Source organism: Sclerotinia sclerotiorum, genomic scaffold, assembly GCF_000146945.2.
Source record: "Sclerotinia sclerotiorum 1980 UF-70 scaffold_3 genomic scaffold, whole genome shotgun sequence".
Lineage (NCBI taxonomy): Eukaryota > Fungi > Ascomycota > Leotiomycetes > Helotiales > Sclerotiniaceae > Sclerotinia > Sclerotinia sclerotiorum.
The window spans coordinates 596,985-620,071 of record NW_001820833.1 but is presented as its reverse complement, the minus strand read 5'-3'; the positions used below and the strand labels follow the sequence as shown (position 1 = coordinate 620,071).

At 42.8% G+C, this 23,087-nt stretch overlaps 10 protein-coding genes across 10 annotated transcripts; 7 read left to right on the top strand and 3 right to left on the bottom strand.

Moving 5' to 3' along the window:
- Nucleotides 1-244: 244 nt before the first annotated feature.
- On the top strand, nucleotides 245-1,312 carry SS1G_02341 (predicted protein; the record flags this gene model as incomplete). The annotated part of the gene is made up of 4 exons (XM_001596075.1): nucleotides 245-286; nucleotides 886-997; nucleotides 1,101-1,208; nucleotides 1,284-1,312. The coding sequence occupies 4 exons, from the start codon at nucleotides 245-247 to the stop codon at nucleotides 1,310-1,312; spliced, it is 291 nt and encodes a 96-aa protein (XP_001596125.1).
- A 554-nt stretch (nucleotides 1,313-1,866) lies between these two features.
- On the top strand, nucleotides 1,867-3,532 carry SS1G_02340 (hypothetical protein; the record flags this gene model as incomplete). The annotated part of the gene is made up of 3 exons (XM_001596074.1): nucleotides 1,867-1,914; nucleotides 2,220-3,353; nucleotides 3,419-3,532. The coding sequence occupies 3 exons, from the start codon at nucleotides 1,867-1,869 to the stop codon at nucleotides 3,530-3,532; spliced, it is 1,296 nt and encodes a 431-aa protein (XP_001596124.1).
- A 598-nt stretch (nucleotides 3,533-4,130) lies between these two features.
- SS1G_02339 (hypothetical protein) lies at nucleotides 4,131-6,448 on the bottom strand (the record flags this gene model as incomplete). Its single annotated transcript, XM_001596073.1, has 3 exons — nucleotides 4,131-4,134; nucleotides 4,439-5,694; nucleotides 6,116-6,448. 3 exons carry the CDS (start codon nucleotides 6,446-6,448, stop codon nucleotides 4,131-4,133), a joined length of 1,593 nt encoding a protein of 530 aa, XP_001596123.1.
- A 1,143-nt stretch (nucleotides 6,449-7,591) lies between these two features.
- SS1G_02338 (hypothetical protein) lies at nucleotides 7,592-9,205 on the top strand (the record flags this gene model as incomplete). The annotated part of the gene is made up of 3 exons (XM_001596072.1): nucleotides 7,592-7,644; nucleotides 7,803-8,443; nucleotides 8,529-9,205. The coding sequence occupies 3 exons, from the start codon at nucleotides 7,592-7,594 to the stop codon at nucleotides 9,203-9,205; spliced, it is 1,371 nt and encodes a 456-aa protein (XP_001596122.1).
- Nucleotides 9,206-9,740: 535 nt separating this feature from the next.
- Nucleotides 9,741-11,264, bottom strand: SS1G_02337 (hypothetical protein; the record flags this gene model as incomplete). Its single annotated transcript, XM_001596071.1, has 1 exon — nucleotides 9,741-11,264. One exon carries the CDS (start codon nucleotides 11,262-11,264, stop codon nucleotides 9,741-9,743), a length of 1,524 nt encoding a protein of 507 aa, XP_001596121.1.
- A 425-nt stretch (nucleotides 11,265-11,689) lies between these two features.
- On the top strand, nucleotides 11,690-14,138 carry SS1G_02336 (hypothetical protein; the record flags this gene model as incomplete). The annotated part of the gene is made up of 6 exons (XM_001596070.1): nucleotides 11,690-11,768; nucleotides 11,820-12,398; nucleotides 12,460-12,631; nucleotides 13,190-13,307; nucleotides 13,891-13,935; nucleotides 13,998-14,138. 6 exons carry the CDS (start codon nucleotides 11,690-11,692, stop codon nucleotides 14,136-14,138), a joined length of 1,134 nt encoding a protein of 377 aa, XP_001596120.1.
- A 37-nt stretch (nucleotides 14,139-14,175) lies between these two features.
- SS1G_02335 (predicted protein) lies at nucleotides 14,176-15,082 on the top strand (the record flags this gene model as incomplete). The annotated part of the gene is made up of 2 exons (XM_001596069.1): nucleotides 14,176-14,367; nucleotides 14,984-15,082. The coding sequence occupies 2 exons, from the start codon at nucleotides 14,176-14,178 to the stop codon at nucleotides 15,080-15,082; spliced, it is 291 nt and encodes a 96-aa protein (XP_001596119.1).
- A 1,195-nt stretch (nucleotides 15,083-16,277) lies between these two features.
- SS1G_02334 (hypothetical protein) lies at nucleotides 16,278-17,943 on the top strand (the record flags this gene model as incomplete). The annotated part of the gene is made up of 4 exons (XM_001596068.1): nucleotides 16,278-16,373; nucleotides 16,416-16,817; nucleotides 16,872-16,943; nucleotides 16,999-17,943. The coding sequence occupies 4 exons, from the start codon at nucleotides 16,278-16,280 to the stop codon at nucleotides 17,941-17,943; spliced, it is 1,515 nt and encodes a 504-aa protein (XP_001596118.1).
- Nucleotides 17,944-21,191: 3,248 nt separating this feature from the next.
- Nucleotides 21,192-21,359, bottom strand: SS1G_02333 (predicted protein; the record flags this gene model as incomplete). Its single annotated transcript, XM_001596067.1, has 1 exon — nucleotides 21,192-21,359. The coding sequence occupies one exon, from the start codon at nucleotides 21,357-21,359 to the stop codon at nucleotides 21,192-21,194; it is 168 nt and encodes a 55-aa protein (XP_001596117.1).
- A 376-nt stretch (nucleotides 21,360-21,735) lies between these two features.
- Nucleotides 21,736-22,407, top strand: SS1G_02332 (predicted protein; the record flags this gene model as incomplete). Its single annotated transcript, XM_001596066.1, has 1 exon — nucleotides 21,736-22,407. One exon carries the CDS (start codon nucleotides 21,736-21,738, stop codon nucleotides 22,405-22,407), a length of 672 nt encoding a protein of 223 aa, XP_001596116.1.
- Nucleotides 22,408-23,087: the final 680 nt, after the last annotated feature.

Sequence of the window (23,087 nt, the reverse complement as noted above, 5' to 3'; positions counted from 1 at the left end):
TAACACAACGACCTGATATATTTTAGAATTACATTATAGCCAGTTAAAAGTCTATTTAGAATCACCACCCAGATTTGTCCCGATAGTTCGGTTCCTATCTAACGCGCCTTTCGCGTTAGTGTACCCACATATTTCTTATCGTTCATGACCAATTAAGATCAGACAAGCGTTCAGGACATGGAGCCATTCGACAATCCATCGCTGTCTTGGAAAGTGTAGCGTACGCTGCATGGTTAAAAGCATCATGGACAATGAGTGTGGGCCAAGTTTCGGCATGCGGAGAATGGTATCACTATAATTGTCCGTTGACATACTCTGTACATGAAGCACATCTTTAGTTATTAGGCAAAGGCCGAATCAAATCCGAGATTCTATGGAGTATCTTAACCTCGACTCTATTATGTTATAACTGCGGGGAATTAAATTTCCACTGAATATGGGTACGGAGTACAGTGTACACAAACTTTAAAATTACCTTAACCTTATACTATCTACGATCTAGTAAAATTTTGTGGTTCTCGAAGACGGAAGTACTCCGTAGAGTACTTTAGATTTGGTATAGCAGGAATCTAGTCCCGATCCAGGTCCTTTCTACCTGCTACCACGTTGACTTCGCTCCCCGCTTCCAATGATTAAGTAATCATTGTTACATTCAAGAGTCCCAAACTTGCCTGCCACTGCCTGATCCTAGTATACCTCTCTCACTGTGGTAATCATTCTGCTCATCAATACTCATGCATAGCCATTAATGTGGTATCGTTCATTGGGGCGTCTCCTTTGAGCGGGCGGTGGTAAATCTTTTTTTCCTTCTTCTAGGTTGTTAAAGCGATATCTTCGGCTGCACTAGATTACGAGCCTCTGATGATTCTGTAAAATGGCCGATAGATGGGTATTATCGCCTTGATGATCGTAATCGTTAGTTCGGTGGATGACCACAATATCAAGCCTATCTTTTCACCTAAGATAGATGTTCGTATTCATAGTATTGAGCGAGAGGGTGAGTAAACACACTCACAAGAATAATCTGATCTTTACGAGAGCCCGTTGAGGTTGACGGTTCTGATGATACTACAGACCATAGCACTGATTGATCTTACAAGATGCCAAAACTCATTTACGTCATGATCAGCATCTTTTCATTCTTCATATTCAAGTTCTAAAGTATGATCCATGGCAGAGTCGCAAGAATAAAGTCTGGGCCAGCGGAGGTAGGTATCTTACCTGTGGAATATCGGCGTATGTTTTCTGGTGGAAGTTAAACCATCATCACTCACCTCTGACAGCGAGTGAAATCGCAGATATCCATAGCTAATCCTTACAGATTACCTATTAAAAACTCCCATCCACTCTACATTTATTGGTGTCTTGAATAATCTGTTTTGGATTATTCACAGATTATCTAAATTATTCGTAACAGTCCACTTCACAGTTTACTTAATTAACCTAATTTTCCAATTATCCGCTCCGCAAACGGATAATTCGCAGATTAGGTTATCTAGAGCCATAATCCGCTCGGCAAACGGATTATTCGCGGATTCTCCATCAGAGCAATAATCCGCCCCGCGGATAACCCCTTGCCCAGCCTACAAGCGGGCACTGCTGTCATACGGTTATGCAGCGGTCACCTCACCTCTTTAATCCCTCAAGTGCAATTAACCTTAATGATGTTGCGTCGCATCATATCCCCGCTGCTACATCCTAGCCTTGCATTTGAGAGACTTACATCTACCGAGAAAGTTGCATCGAGAGATATAAAGCTCTACCCTCCAACTTCTCCAAGTCTTGCTTTTGTGAGAAACTCTTCCTTCTCTTTTCCAACCATAGGAAATTCACCCATTTCACATTTTAAAGTCGTCTTATTACAATATGGCTTTCGCTGTGGATATTTCGCAATTAGTTCTGTCGGCTTCGATAGTTAGTGTATCCTATTTACTCTGGGTCTACTTCAATTCCCCATTGAGAAACGTCCCGGGACCATTTTTGGCGAAATTTACGAATCTCTGGCGCTTTATAGATGTCTATGGTGGCCGAGCAGAACTGACACACCAACTTCTCCACAAGAGATATGGTCAAGCGGTGCGAATCGGGCCCAATACTGTCAGTTTGAGTGATCCAAAGCTCATTCCAACATTATACAATCTCAAAGGAGATTTTCCCAAGGTGGATTGCCGTGATACCCTATTTATTGTCCCCCGCGTAATAACAAATGGAATGTACAGAGCGATTTTTACACCGTCAGCGATACCAAGGTCGGAAAAAATATAATGCAAAATGTCTTCAGCATTAAGAACAACAAAGGTCATGCTCAAATCCTTAGGCCAATCCAAAAGTTCTACAACATGGGTGGTGTTTTGACCCTAGAGGGAAGTGTGAATGACGCCATCACAGCTTTTGTAAAACGGGTAGACGAGCTTTTTGTTGATGGCTCCAACGCTGGAACTGTATGCAAAATGGACGATTGGATGGGTTATTTCGCCTGGGATGTGATCTCTCAGATAACATTCAGTAGGCCGATGGGTTTCATGGAAAAAGCCTCTGATCACTCTGGTTTTATTCGTATTTCCGAGCAAGCTATGGATTACTTTAGCATTATCGGTCAAATCCCCGCCTTGGATCACTGGTTAGGAAAAAATCCAATCAAACCCATCGGACCCCCAACCTTTAAATCAGCAGCATTATGGTGTGTAGAGCAATTAAAGGCACGCCAACAAGGTACAGATGGAAAATCTACCGATTCAAAAGATATGCTAGACAGTTTCCTCGAAGTCAAAAATACTACCCCGGAATTAATGAGCGAATCGGATGTTGTCAGCTGTCTTCTCATCAACATCATCGCTGGTGCCGATACGACCGCAATCGTCCTAAGATCAATCATCTACTATACACTCAAAACCCCGCGAGTATACAAGAAACTTATCCAAGAGCTTGAATCTGCGAATTTATCCACTCCAGTAAGCTACAAAGAAGCCATCAAACTTCCCTATCTCGAAGCCGTCATCAAAGAAGCCAGTCGAGTACATCCGGGAGTAGGTCTCTTACTAGAACGTACCGTTCCGGCGCGCGGTCTCGCTCTCTCCGATGGAACTTTCCTCCCTCACGGAACAATCGTCGGTATAAATCCCTGGGTAGCCAATCACAGTAAAACCGTGTACGGCGAAGATGCCAATTCTTTTGTTCCCGAGCGCTGGCTCCGCTATAACGAATTCGAAACCGAAGAGGAATATCAAACTCGTCTTTCCATGATGAAACAAACGGATCTGACTTTTGGTGCTGGAAATCGTATTTGTCTTGGGAAAAATATCAGTAGTTTGAATATTAATAAACTTGTAGCTACGCTGTTCTCTACATATGATGTAAGTTATCATTTATTCTATTTCTTGAAAATCAAAATCAAAATCAAAATACTTACATATAATAGTTACAACTCGTAGAACCGGAAAAGGAATGGGGGATACAAAATTCGTGGTTTGTGAGACAAACGGGTATTGAAGTGAAGATACAAAAGAGACAATCTACTCCTATTAACAATTAGAGTAGAAAATTGTCAAGTGCAATTGTGGGGTGTCAAGTCTCCTGACTCTCATTGCGCATTTTGACAGTTCTTGGAATGGGTGTGGGTCTTACAAATACTAGTAATTTTAGGTCTTAGAACATACATGCATGTATATTTTTTTTAAAAAAAATTCCTCTTTATGGGATTCTTTTACCCCATACAGATCTGTATGAGTTGTGGAATTAACCAAATGATCATCTGCAAATACATTTTCGATGTATGTCGCTAACGGTCAAACCATATACTGATACCATTCGATGATATTCTATAACTTGAACAAACCCTATAAATCATCAAAAAGAACTCTGATGTGACGGAAATCCCTGCTTTCCTCCCACCCTTATTATATAAGAAACCTCAGGTACATTAACCATGTCCACACATGATACGATTACTCGAGATTAGTATGCAATTTAGGTGACCTGAGGATCAGATCCGGACAAGTACTAGGTATCAATGGTTATCGGTAAAGTAAGATCATTGGAGGAATAAATATGACTTCTTTTTGCCTAGCCATTGCGGCTAGGCCATTCATTTGTGTATATATAGAGTAGCTATCCCCATCTACAGGTGCTCTTCACCTGTAGATTCTAAGTTAAATACAATTGCTGGTCTATAAACACCCTTTTGGTCACAACAATACAGTTGTTTGAGTAAATTTCTATAGTATTTGTTTATTAAACAAGACTTTATGTTCTTTTTTTTTTTTTTGGATATCTCTCTGGAGTATCCTTACATTCTACAACTACTACAAATAAACCACGAAATAAGTTACTAATTATCACTACTATCTTACCAAAAGGGAAATTTTACAGAGAGAGATAAAAAATCATTCATCTACAGAGTACTTACTAACTTACCAACTATTCAAACAATCAAACAAACAATCTACAATCCTCTAACCAACCCCCGCCACCACCCTCAGAATCAATAACCTCACCACCCTCAATCTCCCTCCTCGCCCACTCCATTCTCCCCTTCCACAACCCATCCCTCTCAAATGCATATTTCATGCCCACCCAATCATTTTCCACCGCGCCTTTCATCCACCATAACTTCTTCTCAATATCCGCCCTCTTCATTAACATTAGGAAATATCCCACTATTCCCATCACCCTCATATCTTTTTCCTTTAACAATTCTACAAATCTCAGCGGTACCAATGCCGGGAATTTCAGGATGAATTTTGCGATTTTGCCTCCTGCGATGATATTTAGATAGTTTGTGCAGAGAGCGTAGATTTTGTAGTCTGGAGCATCTAATGGGAGATCATCAAAGAGAAAGTTGAAAGTTGTCGGATGGTCGTTTTCGGAATCAGGAGACGTTTCGTTTTGTAGTAGGAGAACACGAAGAATGGCTTCTTCCCACTGGATTTGTGCTCTCATGCCCTCGTCTTGAACATATGTACCTGCTAGATTCATCATATCTTTGAGACTTTTCATCGGGACAAACCAATGGAGTGGAACTCTGAAATTTTGGGCATCTGTATTGTTGTGGAGTGAGAGTGTCGAAGGATGAGCATAACCTAGAAATTTTTGACTTCCAGCAGCATGATACATGATGAATAGACAAGACCCCAACACTGCATCGCCTGTTCTCTCTGTAACGCCCTCCTCGATAACTAATTTTCGATGCGCAGCAATAGCTCGTCCCATGTAGTGATGACTAGCTCTGATTACGTCTCTCTCAAATTTGCTTTCCGGGATAGTACTGGTAGGAAATGGAGAAGAGGCTGATGAGAATGAACTTCTGAGATGGAATGCAGAAACACCCAATAAAGCATCCATAATTGAACGGTGACGACATGCAAGCTGAATGACCCATAGTGATATTTTGCATACCGAGACGATTTGAGAAACATCGGTGATATTTACAAAGTGCTGGAAAAGGCGGAATTCCAGGAGTTTGTCGGCATCTGATAGAGACGAGTTGACAGAAGTCGGAAAAGAGAAGGAAATGGGGTTGCATGGAACAGGGCGCGAGAAGTGAGCATTTCGTCGCGTGACTGTTGTTGGAGTGGGGATAGGCAACTTCTTCGCCACAGGGCCGGAAAGGCTAGGCTTGCTGAAAGGCAGAAACAAATACTCACATGCAATGTCACTCTTAGTACAATTTGCACATGTGGGTTTCGTTTCATCGCACTGGGAAATTGTCAGAATCAAAGCACTTACCATATGTATGTTCTTACTTAAGAATGGGGTTCCAGACCTTTAATCGTCTCGCCTTGCAGCTTTTACAGCCATATCTAGATTTCTTATGAGGTCGCCTTATTGTCTCTTTGGCAGTCGAAGATGCCATGTTGATACTTGGCTCAAGATACAGACGAAAGAGATCTGACTTGTTGTAAAACGAGGCAGCTAACGAAGGGGAGACGATGGATACGGACACCAGCCACATTGTACCCGAGTACGTGATTTCTGATTGGCGAATAACTTAGGTGGAGATATAGTGCTGTGGGCCCTATCAACAGAAAAATAACAGGGCTATATTGGGCATTCCTCACCTCCTCGTTCTCCGCGACAAGAAAAGCCTTAACAAACTAGCGCAGCAAAGAAAATGCACCATCAAATGCACCCAAGGACCTCCTAGACCTTTCATCCCTTTTCCAAACCCTTCTCCTCCTAAGATTCTCCCCGTGGCTCTTAGAGCAGGAGCGATATGATACAGTGATAATGCACCAGCGACATTGCGACTTGTTCGATCAACAGCTCGCCAGGCAAATATGATTGAGATGAGACATGAGACGAAGAGAAGAATCGCATATTGTTGAATGACGGCGTGGGCTTGCGGAGCTGGGAGAGAAAGTTGAGATGAGGGATTGAAGAAGAAATTTAAGGAGGCGGGGATTTCGATGAGGGAATGGAGGAAGAAGGGTAGATGTTGAATGAGAGACATGGTTGGTTGGTTGGTTGAGGGTGTGAATTGAGGAATGGATGGTGTGAAAAGTAGGTAGATAGAGAGTAATGAATGATACCATATCGATTCGTTAACATTTAAAAGATAAGAATCTTTGATCGGTGCCAAGCAGAGCTCCACTCCAGGCGGGGTTTGAGCCGGGTGAATGCCGAAGGGAGTGAAGCAGGAGGGGTGTCGATCATTTAGAGTGCTATGGAACTACTTCGTGCTCCGTATTCCGTGCTATATGTCGAACTGCAAGATGATGAATAGTAGGTAAATAAACAAATAAATAAATAAATCCATAAATCTAATTGGATCTTTCTTGTAAACAATGCCGCTTTTGACCATCTCTATCTATGACGCTTTTATTTCATTTATCCAGCTAACCATTCATCTATTTTTAACACAATGAATGCTGTGTTGCTAGAAAGCTCCCGCAGAAACTAAAGCGGCCTGTAATTTCTTTTCTTTTGTGAGAAGCTAAACCCTGTCGAAACAGTTTGGGTGACATAGCGCTGCAGTAGACAGTTTTATACGGGTTAGATGATAAGGTTGATTAATTCAGATGAGAATTGTCAAAGTTCCATGGATAATTGAAAAAGCAATTATTCTTATTGGCATGTGAAACATTAACTTTTTCCTTTTATCTTTTTCCTTACTCTAATTTTCACTCTCTGTGCCGGAGCAGCCGATTTCAAAAGTTAAGCTCCCGTCTCAACAATTCCAAGAGCTGTCGTTGAAATTCTAGCTCTTAACCCCCTCCATTCTTTCTTGGTATCAAGGGAGCTAAGCCTAGTCACGACTACTTACCATCCTACCCCGTATAAGGCTGTCTTGCTGTTTTGATACATCTTACACACCAACCTCGGCTTTTACATCATCATTTACCTCATCAATTGAAATTCAAATCCAACCCTGCTTTTACACTTTACACTTTACAACAGTTTTTCATTTCCAGCTCCAAGTCTACTTACTTCACACTCGTTAAATGACTTTTATATCTTGTCTAATATCATTCATCCACTCACTCACTTAATAACAAACACCAATTCCTCATTTTGGTGTACAAATCTACGGTATCATTTCAAACAATTCCACAACAACACCTCGCAGCCATGTCAACATTCACAGAAGCCCAAGATGCCCAGCAATCCGCCAACAAAAACGAATTCGGGCATCTCAACCTTTCAATCGTTGGATTGGGAGTTGAATACCCTCCATTCTTACTAGAACCATCAGCATTGGACATCCTAACCAAACGTCACTATCCTGACTCCCCAGCGCAAGTCTTCCCTATCCTCTTCCCTACATTCCCATGAACCGAATACCGCGTACTAATTCAAAACTGTAGAATGAAGAAAGTATGTACAATCAACAACTTCACCGGCATTGAAACCCGCTCTGCAATCGGTACAGTCGACCATCCCATGGCCAACATGAATCGCGCTCCCACAATTACCGAACTCTGCTCCATATTCCTGAAAGACGGTGTTGCTCTCGCCGTAACCGCATGTCGCAAAGCTCTCCATGAAGCTCATCTCCAAACCTCCGACATTACCCATGTTGTGAGTACAACTTGTACCAATAGTGCCAATCCAGGGTACGACCATTTCGTCTGCAAAGCCTTGGGAATAACTCAACCGGTTGAAAAAGTTCTACTTCATGGAATTGGATGTAGCGGTGGTCTTGCGAGTTTGAGAACTGCGGCGAATTTGGCATTGGGTCATAGTTTTAGAGGGAAGAAAGCAAGGGTTTTAGTTATGGCGTTGGAAATTAGCTCGTTGCTAGTGAGGAGTGAGTTGGATAGTGTGCATGAGTTACAGGAGACGAGGATTGGTGTTACGCTTTTCAGCGATTGTGCGAGTGCGTGTGTACTCAGTAATGGTATTGGTGGAACGGGAGAGGAAGAGAGTGTTTATGATTTGTTGGGTTGGGAACATAAGATGATTCCGGATACGGAACATGATTTGGGATTTGATGTTGATCCACTTGGTACGTTTATTTTCCTTCTTCCTTTCCCAATCTTTGTATCACTCTCTCGAAGAAGAAAGCTAATTCGACTTTTTCTTCGCAAAAGGCTGGAAAGTAATCCTGTCCCCACGCGTTCCCAAACTCGCCGCCGAAGCCGTTTCCCCCATCTACCATTCCCTGATCTCCAATCTCCCGCACCTTCCTGAGTCATACCGTACTCCCGCCGATTTCGACTGGGCGCTTCATCCAGGGGGTGCAACAATCCTAACCGGCGTTGAAAAAGCTATGAATATTTCACCAGAACACATGAGAGCTTCATACGATACATACATGAAACATGGAAACTCCTCCAGCGCGACAATTTTCAGCGTAATGGATAGATTACGATGTAAAGATATGGATGGCATTACACCCGGAGGAAGAGGTCCCAAAGAAATGGTCGTTGGATGTGCTTTTGGACCTGGTATCGCCGTTGAAATGTGTCTCCTGAAGCGGAATTTAAGTCATGTGAAACGGGAGTGGGATAGCGGGGTCCAAAGCATCATCGGTGGGGAAGTTACCCCGCCATTGACAGAAAGTGAAGGGACTAGAAGCGTAAGTGAAGGAGAGATAGAACCGGAAGACTTGGCGAAAGTAAAGGAGTCAGGGGATAAATTGGATGCAAAATTACAGAAAGTGGAACCCGCGGTTCTAGAACAAAATGCGCAGCTGGAGTCGCTGGGTAAGGAAAATACAAGGCCGGATAGTTTGGAGGAGGCTCTTAATGGTGTGCAGCTGGACTAAGTATAATATAAACTATAAAAAGAGGAAAAAGAAAGAAATAGCTAGAGACAAGAGCTAGAAGTTACAATAGCGATGATATGCTTAGAAAAAAAATATATAATTACGACGGTCTGGGAATGAGCGATGATAGAAATAAGAAATAAAAATAAATGGATAATTAATTCTAAGCGGGGGTTTGCAATACGATATGGCAGGTAGGTATCTTGAAAAATGTTTCCTTCACAACACGCGAGGATTAGGTAGTGTTGTAGATGAGATGACTGAAATGAGAGGAGATGAGAAGAAATAATGAATGCATGATGCGCTGGTGTGTGTATTGAAAATAGATCACGTGTATGTATGTAAACTTATCATCATGAAGACTTTTGTGATATTTCCAATACCTAGGTAGGTAGGTAGGTAGGTACTTATATACGGGGTTATATTGAAATTTTGTAATTTCGTAACATTGTCGGCTTATCAATGCAACGCAATGCAATGCACGCACTTCAACACAACGAGAACGAATTACCTACCCTACCGCACCAATTCCCTCCTAATCAAAAACAACCTTCTTCCCACTAAACGTCGCCTTAGCCTTCTCATCCTTCGCCTTCTTCGCCGCCTCCCAACTAGGGTGTAAAACGCCGACATCATCTCTCGTCTTAATCCTCTCTCGGGGTTTCACCTCCAGCATATTAGCATTCGTTTTATCATTTCTAAAATCGCCTTTGCGTCCTTTATTCACATCTCTCAGTTTAACTTTCTTGCCCATCTTCTCGGCTCGTTTCATTTCTCGCTCTTGTTCGATGGATAGGCCGCCGGCGGCGATGTGTTTGGCTCCTTTGCCGAATTTTTTTTCCCAAAGTGCTTGTCGGGCTTTTTGGCCCATGCGGTTTTTGCGGACGGTTGGTTTCATGTCGGTGTCTGAGAGGGAGGAGGCGGAGGATTCGGAGCCGGACCAGTAGCCTCCCATTAGGGTGGGGAGGAAAGTACTGTTTTTTGTTGGGTCGGGCGTGGTGATGGTGGTTGATTTCTTGGGTTTTTTGGCTTTGGATTGGGTTTCTGGTTCGGGTGATAGGGATGGTGAGGGTTTGCGACGGGAAATTGATGATTTGTTGTCTGCCGAGTTGTCGGATAGAGAGATTGAAGGTGCAGGTGAGGGCGATCGGGATGGTGTGGGTGAAAGAGAGAGTGACAATCGTGTATTTGACTTTGACGTCGAGGGATTTTTCTTCAGGTATTCTTCCTCGTCAAATGATTCTTCGTCCGAGGACGCACCTAACAGAGCATCGTATCGTGAAAGAGTTTCTTCATCAAATGAATCATTTCCTTCGTTTTCCTCATCATCCTCGGAATCTTCCTCGTCTTCATCATCGCCTGGTGAATCAAAACCTTCCCATGATTCCTCCTTGTTCTGTTTCTTCGACGGCTTTTGTATCGTATTTTCCATATCAACATCACTGTCATCACCCTCACTCTGGGATTCCATCTTTTTCGAGCTCTTCTTCGCATAATCCCCCTTCGCTTTCTCCTTCACCTTATCCTTCCCTTTCTTTCCCTTCTCCATAACAGGCGCCAGAATACCCATACTCATATAACTTCCCCTAATTACTCCCTCCCAGACACTCTTCACAATCTTAAAATTCCACATCCCACTCACAACATTATTCCACACCTTAATATCCTCTTCTCCCTTCTCTCCTTCCCACCCCTTGACACCCTCTCCACTTTCACCCCATCCTGCAGGGAAAAAACCACTTTCAGCCATAACCTTTATTTTGCCCAATCCCCTCGCCAATCGCTGTTCAACCACTTTATCCAAATCCACCATTTTCAAAGCTTCAATCTCTTTCCGTATCCTCGACATTTGCACCGCATCCGCAGCTTTCGTAGCATTCGTCAATCTCTTTCCCAGCCTTTGCCTCTCAAATCCTTTTGCAGTTTTAAGCGCGCTGCGAAGCTGTTTTCGAGCAGAGATGAGATGGATATTGAAATCATTTTGACGGGAATTGCGCACGCGGTTATGAGAGGATATTGAATCATCTTGATCGTTGGAGGAGCGCTTTCGTTTCGGCATTGTTTCTTATGTATTGTATTATGTCTAGAAGTTTGGGGTTGCGAATATCGAAGAATTGATTTGAGGATAAATTGGACGAAATAAATAAATTCAATCGCAGAAAATAATCCATGAAGCTCAAAATGACAGGGGTTATGTCGATCTCAAAGGCGGTGAGGAAATGTGGCAGAATCTAAATGTGGATAGTGGACAGTGGAGTCGAGTGTCAATCAGTTGAATCGTGTCATTGATCGGGGAATGGAGAATAAATGAAAGGCCGACAGGTTTGTATATACGTTTCTTTTTCATCTGTTCCTCTTTCTTTCTTTCTTTCTTTCTTTCTTTCTTTCTTTCTTTCTTTCTTTCTTTCTTTCTTTCTTTCTTTCTTTCTTTCTTCAACTGATTTCAAATTGCTCATATCACATCATATCACATCAACTAACAACATGGCGACCTCAACGCTCCACGCAGCGAACCTCTTCAATGTTAACGGTCTCGTTGCTGTTATTACCGGTGGCGGAACAGGTAATCCTAATTCCTTCCTCCGTTCTGTACTTTTTTAATGCCTAATCCTAGGTATTGGCTTGATGATGACCCGAGCTCTCGCTCTCAACGGTGCCGCCAAAGTGTACATTATTGGCCGCCGGAAGGAACCTCTTGAAGCTGCTGCCTCTTCCATAGAGACAGGAAATGTCATTCCTATCGTCGGTGATGTGACCGATAAAGAAGTTCTCGCTTCGATCGTCTCGAGGATCGAGTCCGAAGTAGGATACATCAACCTTCTAGTAGCCAATTCTGGCATGGCAGGTCCTCAAGCCACACAAATCCCCACTGCATCTTCCTCCCTCTCTGAGTTCACTGCCGCATATGGAAGTCCTAGTGTGTCGGACGTGGTTAAAACTTTTGAGTTAAATACAGTTGCCGTTTATTTCTCTGTCATGGCTTTCTTGGATTTGTTGGACAAGGGCAATAAGAAAGGGAATGTCTCGCAGACCAGTCAGGTTATTGCCACTAGCTCCATTACTGCGTTTAACAGAAATATACCTGGATCGTTTATCTACGGGCAAACCAAAGCTGCTACGACACATCTAATGAAGCAATTGAGTACACAATTAGTGCCGTATGATATTAGATGCAATACTATCGCGCCTGGTTGTACGTTACCTATCACAGCTTCTAAAATTTGTTCTAAGAGAAATACGCTAACCGAATTTAGTATTCCCCTCTGAGATGGCTGCTGGAATCATCGGTAGTGGGGTTTTCCCCAGAGAGAGGATTCCATTGCAAAGAGTAGGCACGGAAGAAGAAATGGCCGGCTGTATTCTCTTTTTGGCATCGAAGGCAGGGGCTTATTGTACTCACGCTCTTATTGTGGTTGACGGAGGCCGGTTGGCTATCCAGCCTAGTAGCTATTAAGTTCATGAACAAATGAAGTATTTAGGACTTTGTAGAAAGATACAGGAGACAGAGTAGACACATAGATCTTGTTGATTTATAGTTGAAATAATCATGTTCATATTATTGCGTGGGTGACGCCCAACAATATGACCATGAGGTTGGTGGAATTGTATATATGTTGTTACACTTGAGCAATCTAAGAAAAATGGGTACATGCACTAAAATGTCGCTACATGGTTCGACATCAAGATAGCTATAGCTTACCGACAACCTATTCCCAACCATTTCAACAATCGACGTCGGGAAAGTAATCCTCAATGCCACGAGGACTAACAAGAATAAGAATCGCACCCTGAGGTGAGGCACATTCCAAGTCGAGAGTTATAGCTAACCATGGAGGTTGAAATACTATACACCAACCCACTCATGCCTCTACTGCTTGGCTTGTCTAGGAATCCAATTCTCGAGCCGCATAAGGTGCACCACATGAATCGGATCAAAGTGTGTTTCCTTTCCCCTCTCCAGCTAAGCTTTGAGCCTTATTTTAGCATCAATTGTTTTGGAGCAAAACTCTGCATTGTCTGCTCATTTCATCAAATGAGACCCGGCTGGACAGAGAATTTGGAAGAGAACTTTTTCCCAGACCTGGCAGATGTGCAAAACAAGGTAGGCTAGTTGATTGTGTCGAGATATTGTCGAAATTTGTAGATGTGCGATAAAACAAGAGTAAATCGAGTGGTTTCTTGAGAATATTATCAGCGATTGTAAATATGCAACCAAAAGTAAGAAAAACGCCCTTCGGATGGTTGGCTGAGGATATGGGTATGGAAGAAATGAATAGCTTAGCTATGATTGTGGTGCAGAGTGTTGTCAATAGAAAAACGCTGGAATGATGGAAAAGAGTAACTAATGGTAATTGCGATCTACAACCAAACATTCGATAACAAGAAGGATTGGTGGCATAATGGCTTTTCTGGCATTATAAGCACCGAGAATCAAAATTATGATTGAAAGATGGTAAGTATACCAGGCAGAATGGCAAGGAGTTAGACTTTCAGCAAAGTTGCTTTGCCACTGAGTGGTACAGGACTTTCCGTTCGGCGTGCGCATGGGTAAGATATATGCCTTCGCGACGATCAATACATTTATGATTACATCAATGTCTTTGGATAGGTAGGTAGCTTTCTCTCCTGCTGCAAGAGATATTATGAGGTTTCTTCTGATAACATCGTCAGACGCTAAAAATTAGTTTATTCCAACCAAAAAATCGCTCACCAAGCAGATAGAGATATTGGTAAGAAAGTCATGAGATACAATCTGAGCAGTGAGCACTGAGAACAAAGAAGGACGAGGTAGACGGCGAAGAGAATGAGGGAAAGGGGTGGCAAAAGAAGACGAAGGATACCAAATATCGAATCTGCTCAAGGAAACGCAAAGGAAGATCGCGGACCTCAACAATATCCGGCCGAGGCAAAGCACAGCGCCAACAAAGAATAATCCCAGATCCTCGACTCGTGCCTGACATGATATTCACATGTGGCTCGATATTAGACACTTAGCATTGTGGGATCACTGGTGGATCTGCGGGTTTAACCCACCGGCTCAACGTATCGGCTGCTGCTGCCGGGGGGCATGTTATACCCCAAAGGATTACCACTATATTAAAATCCCTAGCTTAAATTTGTATGATCCAGTCTTGGCGCTTATAAAAGATAATTTCGCAGGAGTGAGTGGTGACCCTTCATCATTATAGGAAAGCGGGTATGCCGAGCCGAGCCGAGCCAGGTAGGTCACTGGCAAGAAATTCTCAGGCTATGAATAGCAAAAGCAAAGATAAAAGTGGCAGGGTCTGTTTTCTTATGGCTCACTCGGAGACGGAAGATGAGAAATTCCCGGAATTTTAATATTGTATAGTGGTCGAAAGTGTATCGTCTTGGCATGCACCCCTCTATTCCTGCCAGGGCCCAGATGAGAAGTAGACTTGTATTTTGTTGGCAAGTTATAACGCCCATGTGCTGAAGATATTTCGCTCGTCACGAGAGCAGCAAGGACCCGACAACTAACTCTGTACAAGATCCTTCCGCATTCTTGCCTCGGCTAATATATCTGCACTGTGGGTTAGATCTGGGGTATGATAGGTAACGAGGTTTTACCAGTATTTAACGGGGTGTAATGTGGATACTCGCTTCGATTTCTTTTTACCTATGAAACACATTCATCGGAAAAACTAACAACCATCCACTTTTCAATATACCTTTGCAGTAGATTAACGGAATAAATGAGCTGTAATTTACCGCCAAGGATTTCGCCTCCAAACTTTGGTAAATTGATGTTATGCCCAGGTGTATTGCGGTACTTCCGAAGCGGCTCGCCGGTCCGTTGCTAGGTTGCCAGGCGCTTACATGAAGAAACTAAATGAATCTTCTCAATTAGCCTCCTGAGTAGCACTTAACTCGAGGCAGTGCAGAAATTATCATGAAAATATTGCCTCCCACCACATGGGTCGACATTGATAGACATACCATCCACGAATAAGAGCATGTTGAGCTTCAGATAACATTAGAAGGATTAAGGACAATCGTCAATTCGATGATCCTTGAAACTGCAAATCTTCCATCTGGTAAGAAAATGTAAGCTGTAAGCCGTACGTATCGGACAGATGGCGGTGCACAGTTGTGGTGTGGCACTTCGGATGTTCTGTTTTTCCTATTTAGCCTGTTTGGTGATTTCCAAGATCCGCATCTCACTTTTGAAAACATAAGCGGTGCTGGTCTACTCGTTACTCGAATACGGTAGATGTAATTAGGGTTCGTCCCCGCATTTCTTGGTTCGACGCCCAATAATTGGCAGATTATCCATCGTACGGGGACCCCACAATATGCAATGCTAAAGAAAATGTGGAGAGGGCTCCATGCAGAATTTGAGGTGTCACTCACTTTGAGCGGTTGTAAGCTTGGCGTCTTGCATATTCATCCCAGATATTTGATTAAGCTTATTGGAGACCCCGGATTATCTTGATCATATGCGATGAATTTTCAACAATTATCCATAAAATCCGATCCATACTATGCACAAAAGTCTACTATATTGTAGAATCCCTGTTCATCACCCGACGATGTTTGTGATAAGAGTATCGGACGGATAATCTCAAATAATCCTAGTGTTGTCGCTGTGATAACACGAAGGTGGAGCCAAGGATGATATTTTAATACTGTAGAACGTATCATACTGCTGATGCCGACCTGAATCAATTGTGAAAGCGGCAACAGTGAAATGTTAGTCAAATCACATCCCATGGATCCTCGCTCCGTATTGAGCAACTTCGCCATTACTTTATTCCATGCGGCTTCTTTGCCTCCGCTCCGAATGTGATTTCTGCTCCTGCATCAAAGCTCGCTCTCAATATAGGGGCCTACCATATTTGGCTGCCATTGATCCACCGGATGGCTGCCCGCATTTCCATATTTATCAATCCCCTTGAAATTGCATTCAGCGTTAGGCGATATTGAAGTTGCAGCGAGGTACGTGCGACATGATAATGGGGATAGCTTGGCGTGAATGAAGACTATATAATGTGTTTGATCTCGCTGTCAAGGAATCTCCATCCTCCAACACAATCATCCCCATCCTTTCAAAATGATCTCAAGAGTACTTGCCATTTCTTCTCTTCTGGCTGCGGCCCGCGCCCAGCAGATAGGTACAAACACCGCAGAGGTGCATCCTGCCCTCACTGTCAGTCAATGTACTGCCAGTGGCTGTACTACTTCCAGTCAGTCTATTGTCATCGACGCCAACTGGAGATGGCTCCACACGACCAGTGGTTACACCAACTGCTACACAGGCAACTCTTGGGACGCCACTCTCTGCCCTGATGCAGTAACATGCGCTGCAAACTGTGCTTTGGATGGTGCCGATTACTCTGGAACTTATGGAATTACCACAAGTGGCAATTCGCTTAAGCTTAACTTCGTCACCAAGGGTGCAAACACCAACGTCGGCTCCCGTACCTACTTGATGGCCGCTGGATCGAAGACACAATACCAATTGCTTAAGCTTTTGGGACAAGAGTTCACATTTGATGTGGACGTATCGAACCTCCCATGTGGTCTTAACGGCGCCTTGTACTTTGCTGAGATGGATGCTGATGGAGGAGTGTCTCGCTTCCCAACCAACAAGGTAACCAATAATTCCAAGTCTGCGTGCGGAACGGATGCTGATTGTTTCTTTTAGGCTGGTGCCCAATATGGTACAGGTTATTGTGATGCCCAATGTCCACAAGACATCAAGTTCATCAACGGTCAAGTAAGTAGCCAGTGATATCTTTCAAATTTTTCATCATGTCCTGACTATACCACAGGCAAACTCCGTCGGCTGGACTCCTTCCAGCAATGATGTGAACACCGGAACTGGACAATATGGTTCATGCTGTTCAGAAATGGATATTTGGGAGGCGAACAAGATTTCTGCCGCTTACACTCCTCATCCATGCTCCGTCGACGGACAAACTCGTTGCACCGGAACAGATTGCGGCATTGGAGCAAGATACTCCTCCCTATGTGATGCTGACGGATGTGACTTCAACTCCTACCGTATGGGCGACACCGGCTTCTATGGTGCAGGTCTTACTGTAGACACCAGCAAAGTCTTCACCGTTGTCACTCAATTTATCACCAACGATGGAACAACATCTGGCACTTTGAGCGAAATCCGCCGATTCTACGTTCAGAACGGCAAAGTTATCCCCAACTCCCAATCTAAGGTTACCGGCGTTTCCGGAAACTCCATTACCGACTCTTTCTGTGCCGCACAAAAGACTGCTTTCGGCGACACCAACGAGTTCGCTACAAAGGGAGGTCTTGCTACCATGAGCAAAGCCTTGGCCAAGGGAATGGTACTTGTTATGTCCATCTGGGACGACCACTCGGCCAACATGTTGTGGCTCGATGCCCCATACCCAGCAAGCAAATCTCCAAGCGCCGCCGGTGTCAGCCGTGGATCTTGCAGCGCCAGTTCAGGTGTTCCCGCCGATGTCGAAGCAAACTCCCCAGGCGCCTCTGTCACCTACTCCAACATCAAATGGGGCCCCATCAACTCCACCTACTCCGCTGGCACTGGCTCCAACACTGGCTCCGGCTCTGGCTCTACCACCACATTGGTTAGCTCCGTACCAAGCTCCACCCCAACTTCTACCACTGGTGTTCCCAAATACGGCCAATGTGGAGGTAGCGGATACACCGGACCTACCAACTGCATCGGAAGCACCTGTGTTTCCATGGGTCAATACTACTCCCAATGCCAGTAGATTCTCTCCTTTTTGGAAACGCTTTGGATTTCGATTCAGAGCAGAGATCTCAATGAGTCTGTACATAGGGTCGGCTAGATGTTGATCACATTCTTTCATGTATTTAGTTGTTAAACAATTTGAAATCGCAATTCCAAGATGGGAAAAGAGAAGCAGGAAACATAAGGGCACATAATGAAGTCAATCGTTTATAAAAGCTCCTTGCAATTATCGTAATATTCCGAGTTGATATGTGACTTCTTGTGATATTATAAAGTTGATGAGTGACTCCTCATGAAATAAAAAATTAATTGAAGGATGTGATCTACAATTGCTTGGAAATTCCGAAGGTGATGTCTACCTTGTAATCCCTGCTTAGCTAATTCAAAGTGACGGTGGATCATTGGCCAATTCACAAATCATAACCTTTACCTTCAAAAATTATCCTTCCAGCAATTGATCCAACATTCGATGAATTGACAAATGTCTCTCTCCGAGTGAAGGAAAATGTCTTAAAGTACCTTTTAGGAAATTGGGGGTATAAATATTGGTTATCTTTCCGTTCTGGTTTTCGAACTAGTTTTACAACGGATGCAATTATTAGAGTGGTTGTGCAATGAACATAAAGCGAATCTATCTAAATAGTTTTAACCGAATCAAATAATGCTGGATTAGGTATAGGAGTAGTGAATTAGTTATTTACTGATTGAATGACCTGTACTAGGGGATTTTAAATCTTGTTATATAATGACAATATCTTAATCCATATGTTACGCCGGGTAACAAGAAGACGCTCACGTGTTACCAATATCATGTGACTGACTCAGTGAGGATCAGCAAGCTCAGTACTGAGCCATACTGATCCTACTGATCAGCTAGAACACGAAGGTCTATATAATCAAGATGGATTTCCTTTGTATAGAGCTTCGTGCTCAAGATCAATCATTTAGTATACTCTACTATTAGTTACGAATTGCATATCATTATTGTCATTACTTTAAGTCCCTGCTTGACGCCTAGTCATAAACCACCTCGAGAGCCTAGAGCACTTCCACGTGATCTAGACGGCAAACCTCGTAACATATTCTTTCTAATATATAAAAATAACTGAAATATATCTTTATAAATTGATAATAATAAGACTTTTATAAAGGAAGAAAAGAGAGAGAGGAGAAGGGGAAAAAGAAAGAGGAGAAGGGGAAAAAGAAAAAGGAGGGAGGGGAACCATAGGGTAGGAATATCGATGAAATAGAAAGTGGTTGAAGAAATGAAGCCGATAGCAGGGATTTTCATATGTGTCTCAAATTTAAGGCCACATCTGGTCACATCCAATGAAGTACGGGGCCTTGAACCATTCCTCCTCCTATCTAATTGCTGTGCAAAAAATATATAAAAGCTATACTACACTAGTAGCGCTTACTCGATATCATCGTAGAGCTTCAAAATTACCACATTTCAATATTTTAAATATTGAAACCCTCCAAAATATCGAAATTTGAAAAGCTTCAATTTCAAGTATTAGTCATCATTTAGTGTACATCCGTTCTACAACCGTGGAATTCCATCAATATCTACAACCATGAAAACCCCTATATCCGTACATCCTTTGAAAACCTATATCCCCAAATTACAGTTATGGGACTGACGCACGACCGACATATATGGACCCCAATTCCCCCTAGGTAAGTAGAAAGAACAATTCTGATGCTCATATCATATAGCAATGCTCTGCTCTCAATACTTCACCACAACTGAAATTCGATATCCGCAAACTCCCAGAATATATCGCGATACGCACGACGATGAATGCAATTGTCTGCACGAATGGCACAATTCAGACGATCAACTTCTTCACGGCCAACGAAATTTAATTATAGATCCCCAGGACTACGTCTACAATAAGGATCTACAGTATGGAAAGGCAAACTCGAGAATCGTGTGGTGGAGTCTGACAACGAAAATTGTACCAATCTCGCGGGATCTACAATGCTCCCTCCAAAGGCCAATTCTAAATGAATAGTTCATGATACGACCTCGAAAGGCTGAGCGATTCCAGCTCAAGGAAGAGACTGGAAATACTTTGTGCGACTCGAGCGAATATTGAGCTCTCCGTTGGTGTGATTGGAACGCAGTTTAGGAGTGTGCTGATGGTGGAAGCTGTCGCAAGAATGCCATCACTCCCAATGAGCAAGCATTCGTCGAAACATGAACAAAACGATTGACACAAAGTTAGATGGTACGATAGGCTTGTGAAATCAGTGAAGACTATTACAAAAACGATATAATTCAGCAGTATCTCTCGATATATTCATAAGTGACGACAAGTACAAATGCATTTCCATCGCGGTTTCAGAGCTATAAGCACACCTTTCCGTACTACCAGATTGGTGCAAGCTTTTTATTGCATATGAATTTTGATAAAACATCTTCACTATGCACCTCGATGTTATTTTTTTGGTGCTTCCACCACCAGGCCATGAAAAAGCTACTGGGATATACCGCCACCAACATTCGACACTTAAATTCGACTTCAATGCCTCTCAAAAGAACATCCACACGACTCAATTTCACCGGTCATTTGAGTGTTCACTGCTCAATTTTAGCCTAGACTAATATCCACAGGATTCGTTGTTCAAACTACACTTGGACGACCCCTTATTTTCGACCAACGGATCGTCTGAGCCCCGCCTGTCTTCACCGTTTAGCTTGCATCGAAAGAATGAAGATGTTCTCGAAATTGCTTCCAATGCGTCCCTAGTACCCTGCTACTGTTAACCTCTCATATTAACGGTATTCGATGACCACAAGAATGAATTTGCGATACAACTTCGTAAAGCGTATTGCGTATTTACGTTCTCATCAAAATCTCTGTCTGATCTAGACCCCCTTATCCTGGATTCAGGGTCCAAATTAATATAGTGAGCAACGCTGCTACCCTATAAAGGTACTGTTTATCCCAGTACCTCGGCTTCGTTTCAGGGCCTTCTAGCCCACACCGTCGTCAGGCCCACTGTTAACTGTTTCATCCCCATTCGGATCCATAAATAGCCTAGTCTAGCCTAGACACAGCCTGCTGATCCAATATCACCAATCGATATCCAGCGTAGGTTGAATCGAAATCTGGCTTGGACCTCCATTCTCGAATTTAGCATGAATTTGAAGAACCCCCAAGAATGTTTATTTTCACCAAGAATCCACATCTCAAGCTTTCCCCGTCCGTGTCTCCATATACTCGAGATGCTCAGACAGTAGCTTACCATATTCACGAATCACAACTTCTCGAAATCACATAAAATGATGATCTCTTCATCAAACCGCCTCGTAACGACAATAATGCAGAAATAATTCAACAACAGAGGATTAATATCCTCGACACTGAGACGTTGCGTAAACATGGTAATTAAAGCACCAACTTCCGATATCACTCCGCTGTGCATGGTTCACTTGACGGACACAATTTTAGCTGGATCAGGGGTAATGAGATTCTCTCCTTTCCTTGGATAATGCTAATAGAACGACCTCCTTACACGGTAGATTTGGTGCAAATGGATCTTTGAGCATTTTAGTGTATGCCATTGTTCTTTTAAATAGTTTTAAGGTTCTGCCTTACTTCATCTTTTAATCCATTCTCCTTGATTGATACTCGTATTGATATCCGTTCAGATATTTGGAGGCCTCGTATCCGTGAAAATCCCAATTCGAAAGCATACATCATAGCAACATTCCAATTCCACTCTCAAGATATCATTCTTAAACACTTGAGTTAAGACAGTTTCTTTTCGATCATACTTGGACCCGAATCAAAAAGCCAAAATGTTCTTCTCACCCTTCATCACTGGTCTCCTCCCAATCTTAGCAGCAACTTCCACACAAATCGAAACGCCTCAACATCCCAGCATATTCATCCTCAGCGACCATGCATCCAGTACCTCAGCACTAGGAAACGCCCTACAAACTTTAGGCTACACACACATCTCATCAGAAACGTTGAATAGTTCGTCACCACAACTCAGCACCCATACATTCACCGAACTTTCCACAAATGCTGCGTCAAATGAACTTTTACTTCAATACCCGAATACCAAATTCATCGTTCCCATTTCATCAGCGTCGAAAGAAAATCGTGAAACTGGTGTGGAAAGAAGACCATGCGCCAACAGCTGGCTAACTCATTTGGCTGCTTGGAGTAAACTACTAGCCGAACCCGCCTCAGAAATCAACGCAAAGGAAGAAATCGAAATTGCTCAGCACGAGAAATTAGATTCCATCCGAAGCTCATTAGAAAGCGAAGGAAGACTATTAGAAATTATTCTAGATGAGCGAGAGAAACACAGAGGCGAGAAGTGGTTGAGGTTATGCAAGTTTTTGAATTTGGGATATAGTGTTGTGGAACGATTGAATTTGAAGGAATTCCCTTCTTCGATGGGACAAGAGAGGAAGGGTTCCGGGATGTGGGGATTGGTCGTGCAGAAAAGTGGTGTTTGAAGAGATCTATAAGTTCTAGGATGATTTCTAGAGATTCGTGAGAGGGATGTGGTGGCTTTCATAGGAAGATCATGAAATGCTCGGCTGGGCTGTATATGCTCTCGGTGGATCTTATTTCTTAGCGCGGTGTGCGTTAAGGGGGGTATGAATACCATGTGGTGTCTTGCTATGGGTGGATGCACGAGAGAGTACTTACTCTTCACGACTTCCGCGGCTGCTGGTCTAGTGAGCATCTCTTTCCAATGGCACAAAATGCTCGAGAAAGTGGCTCTACGCGATAGATCTTGGTATAGGAGGGATAGAAGCAGAGGTCTGCAGTTACTTAGAATGGGTACTGTCTGAAACCTGGCACAGGGTAAATAGATAGGAAGATAGATAGGAAGATATCACCATCTTCCCAAAAAATTATTACAAAATAGATAATATAAGAATAAATCAAGTACATCAAAATCAATTCTCTTAAAATCGATCATTCCAAGCAGTAATTAAATATAAATTATTATAATAAAAAATCATCTAATTATGAAAGAAAGATAAGATCTTACATAATTAATAATCTCACTTAGAAGTTAAAGCTCTGATTGTCTAATCATTCAAGATAATAATATAATATATAAAAATACTATTTCGTGATACCTCCGAATTGCAAGACTATCGATTTCTAATAGAGTGAAAACCTT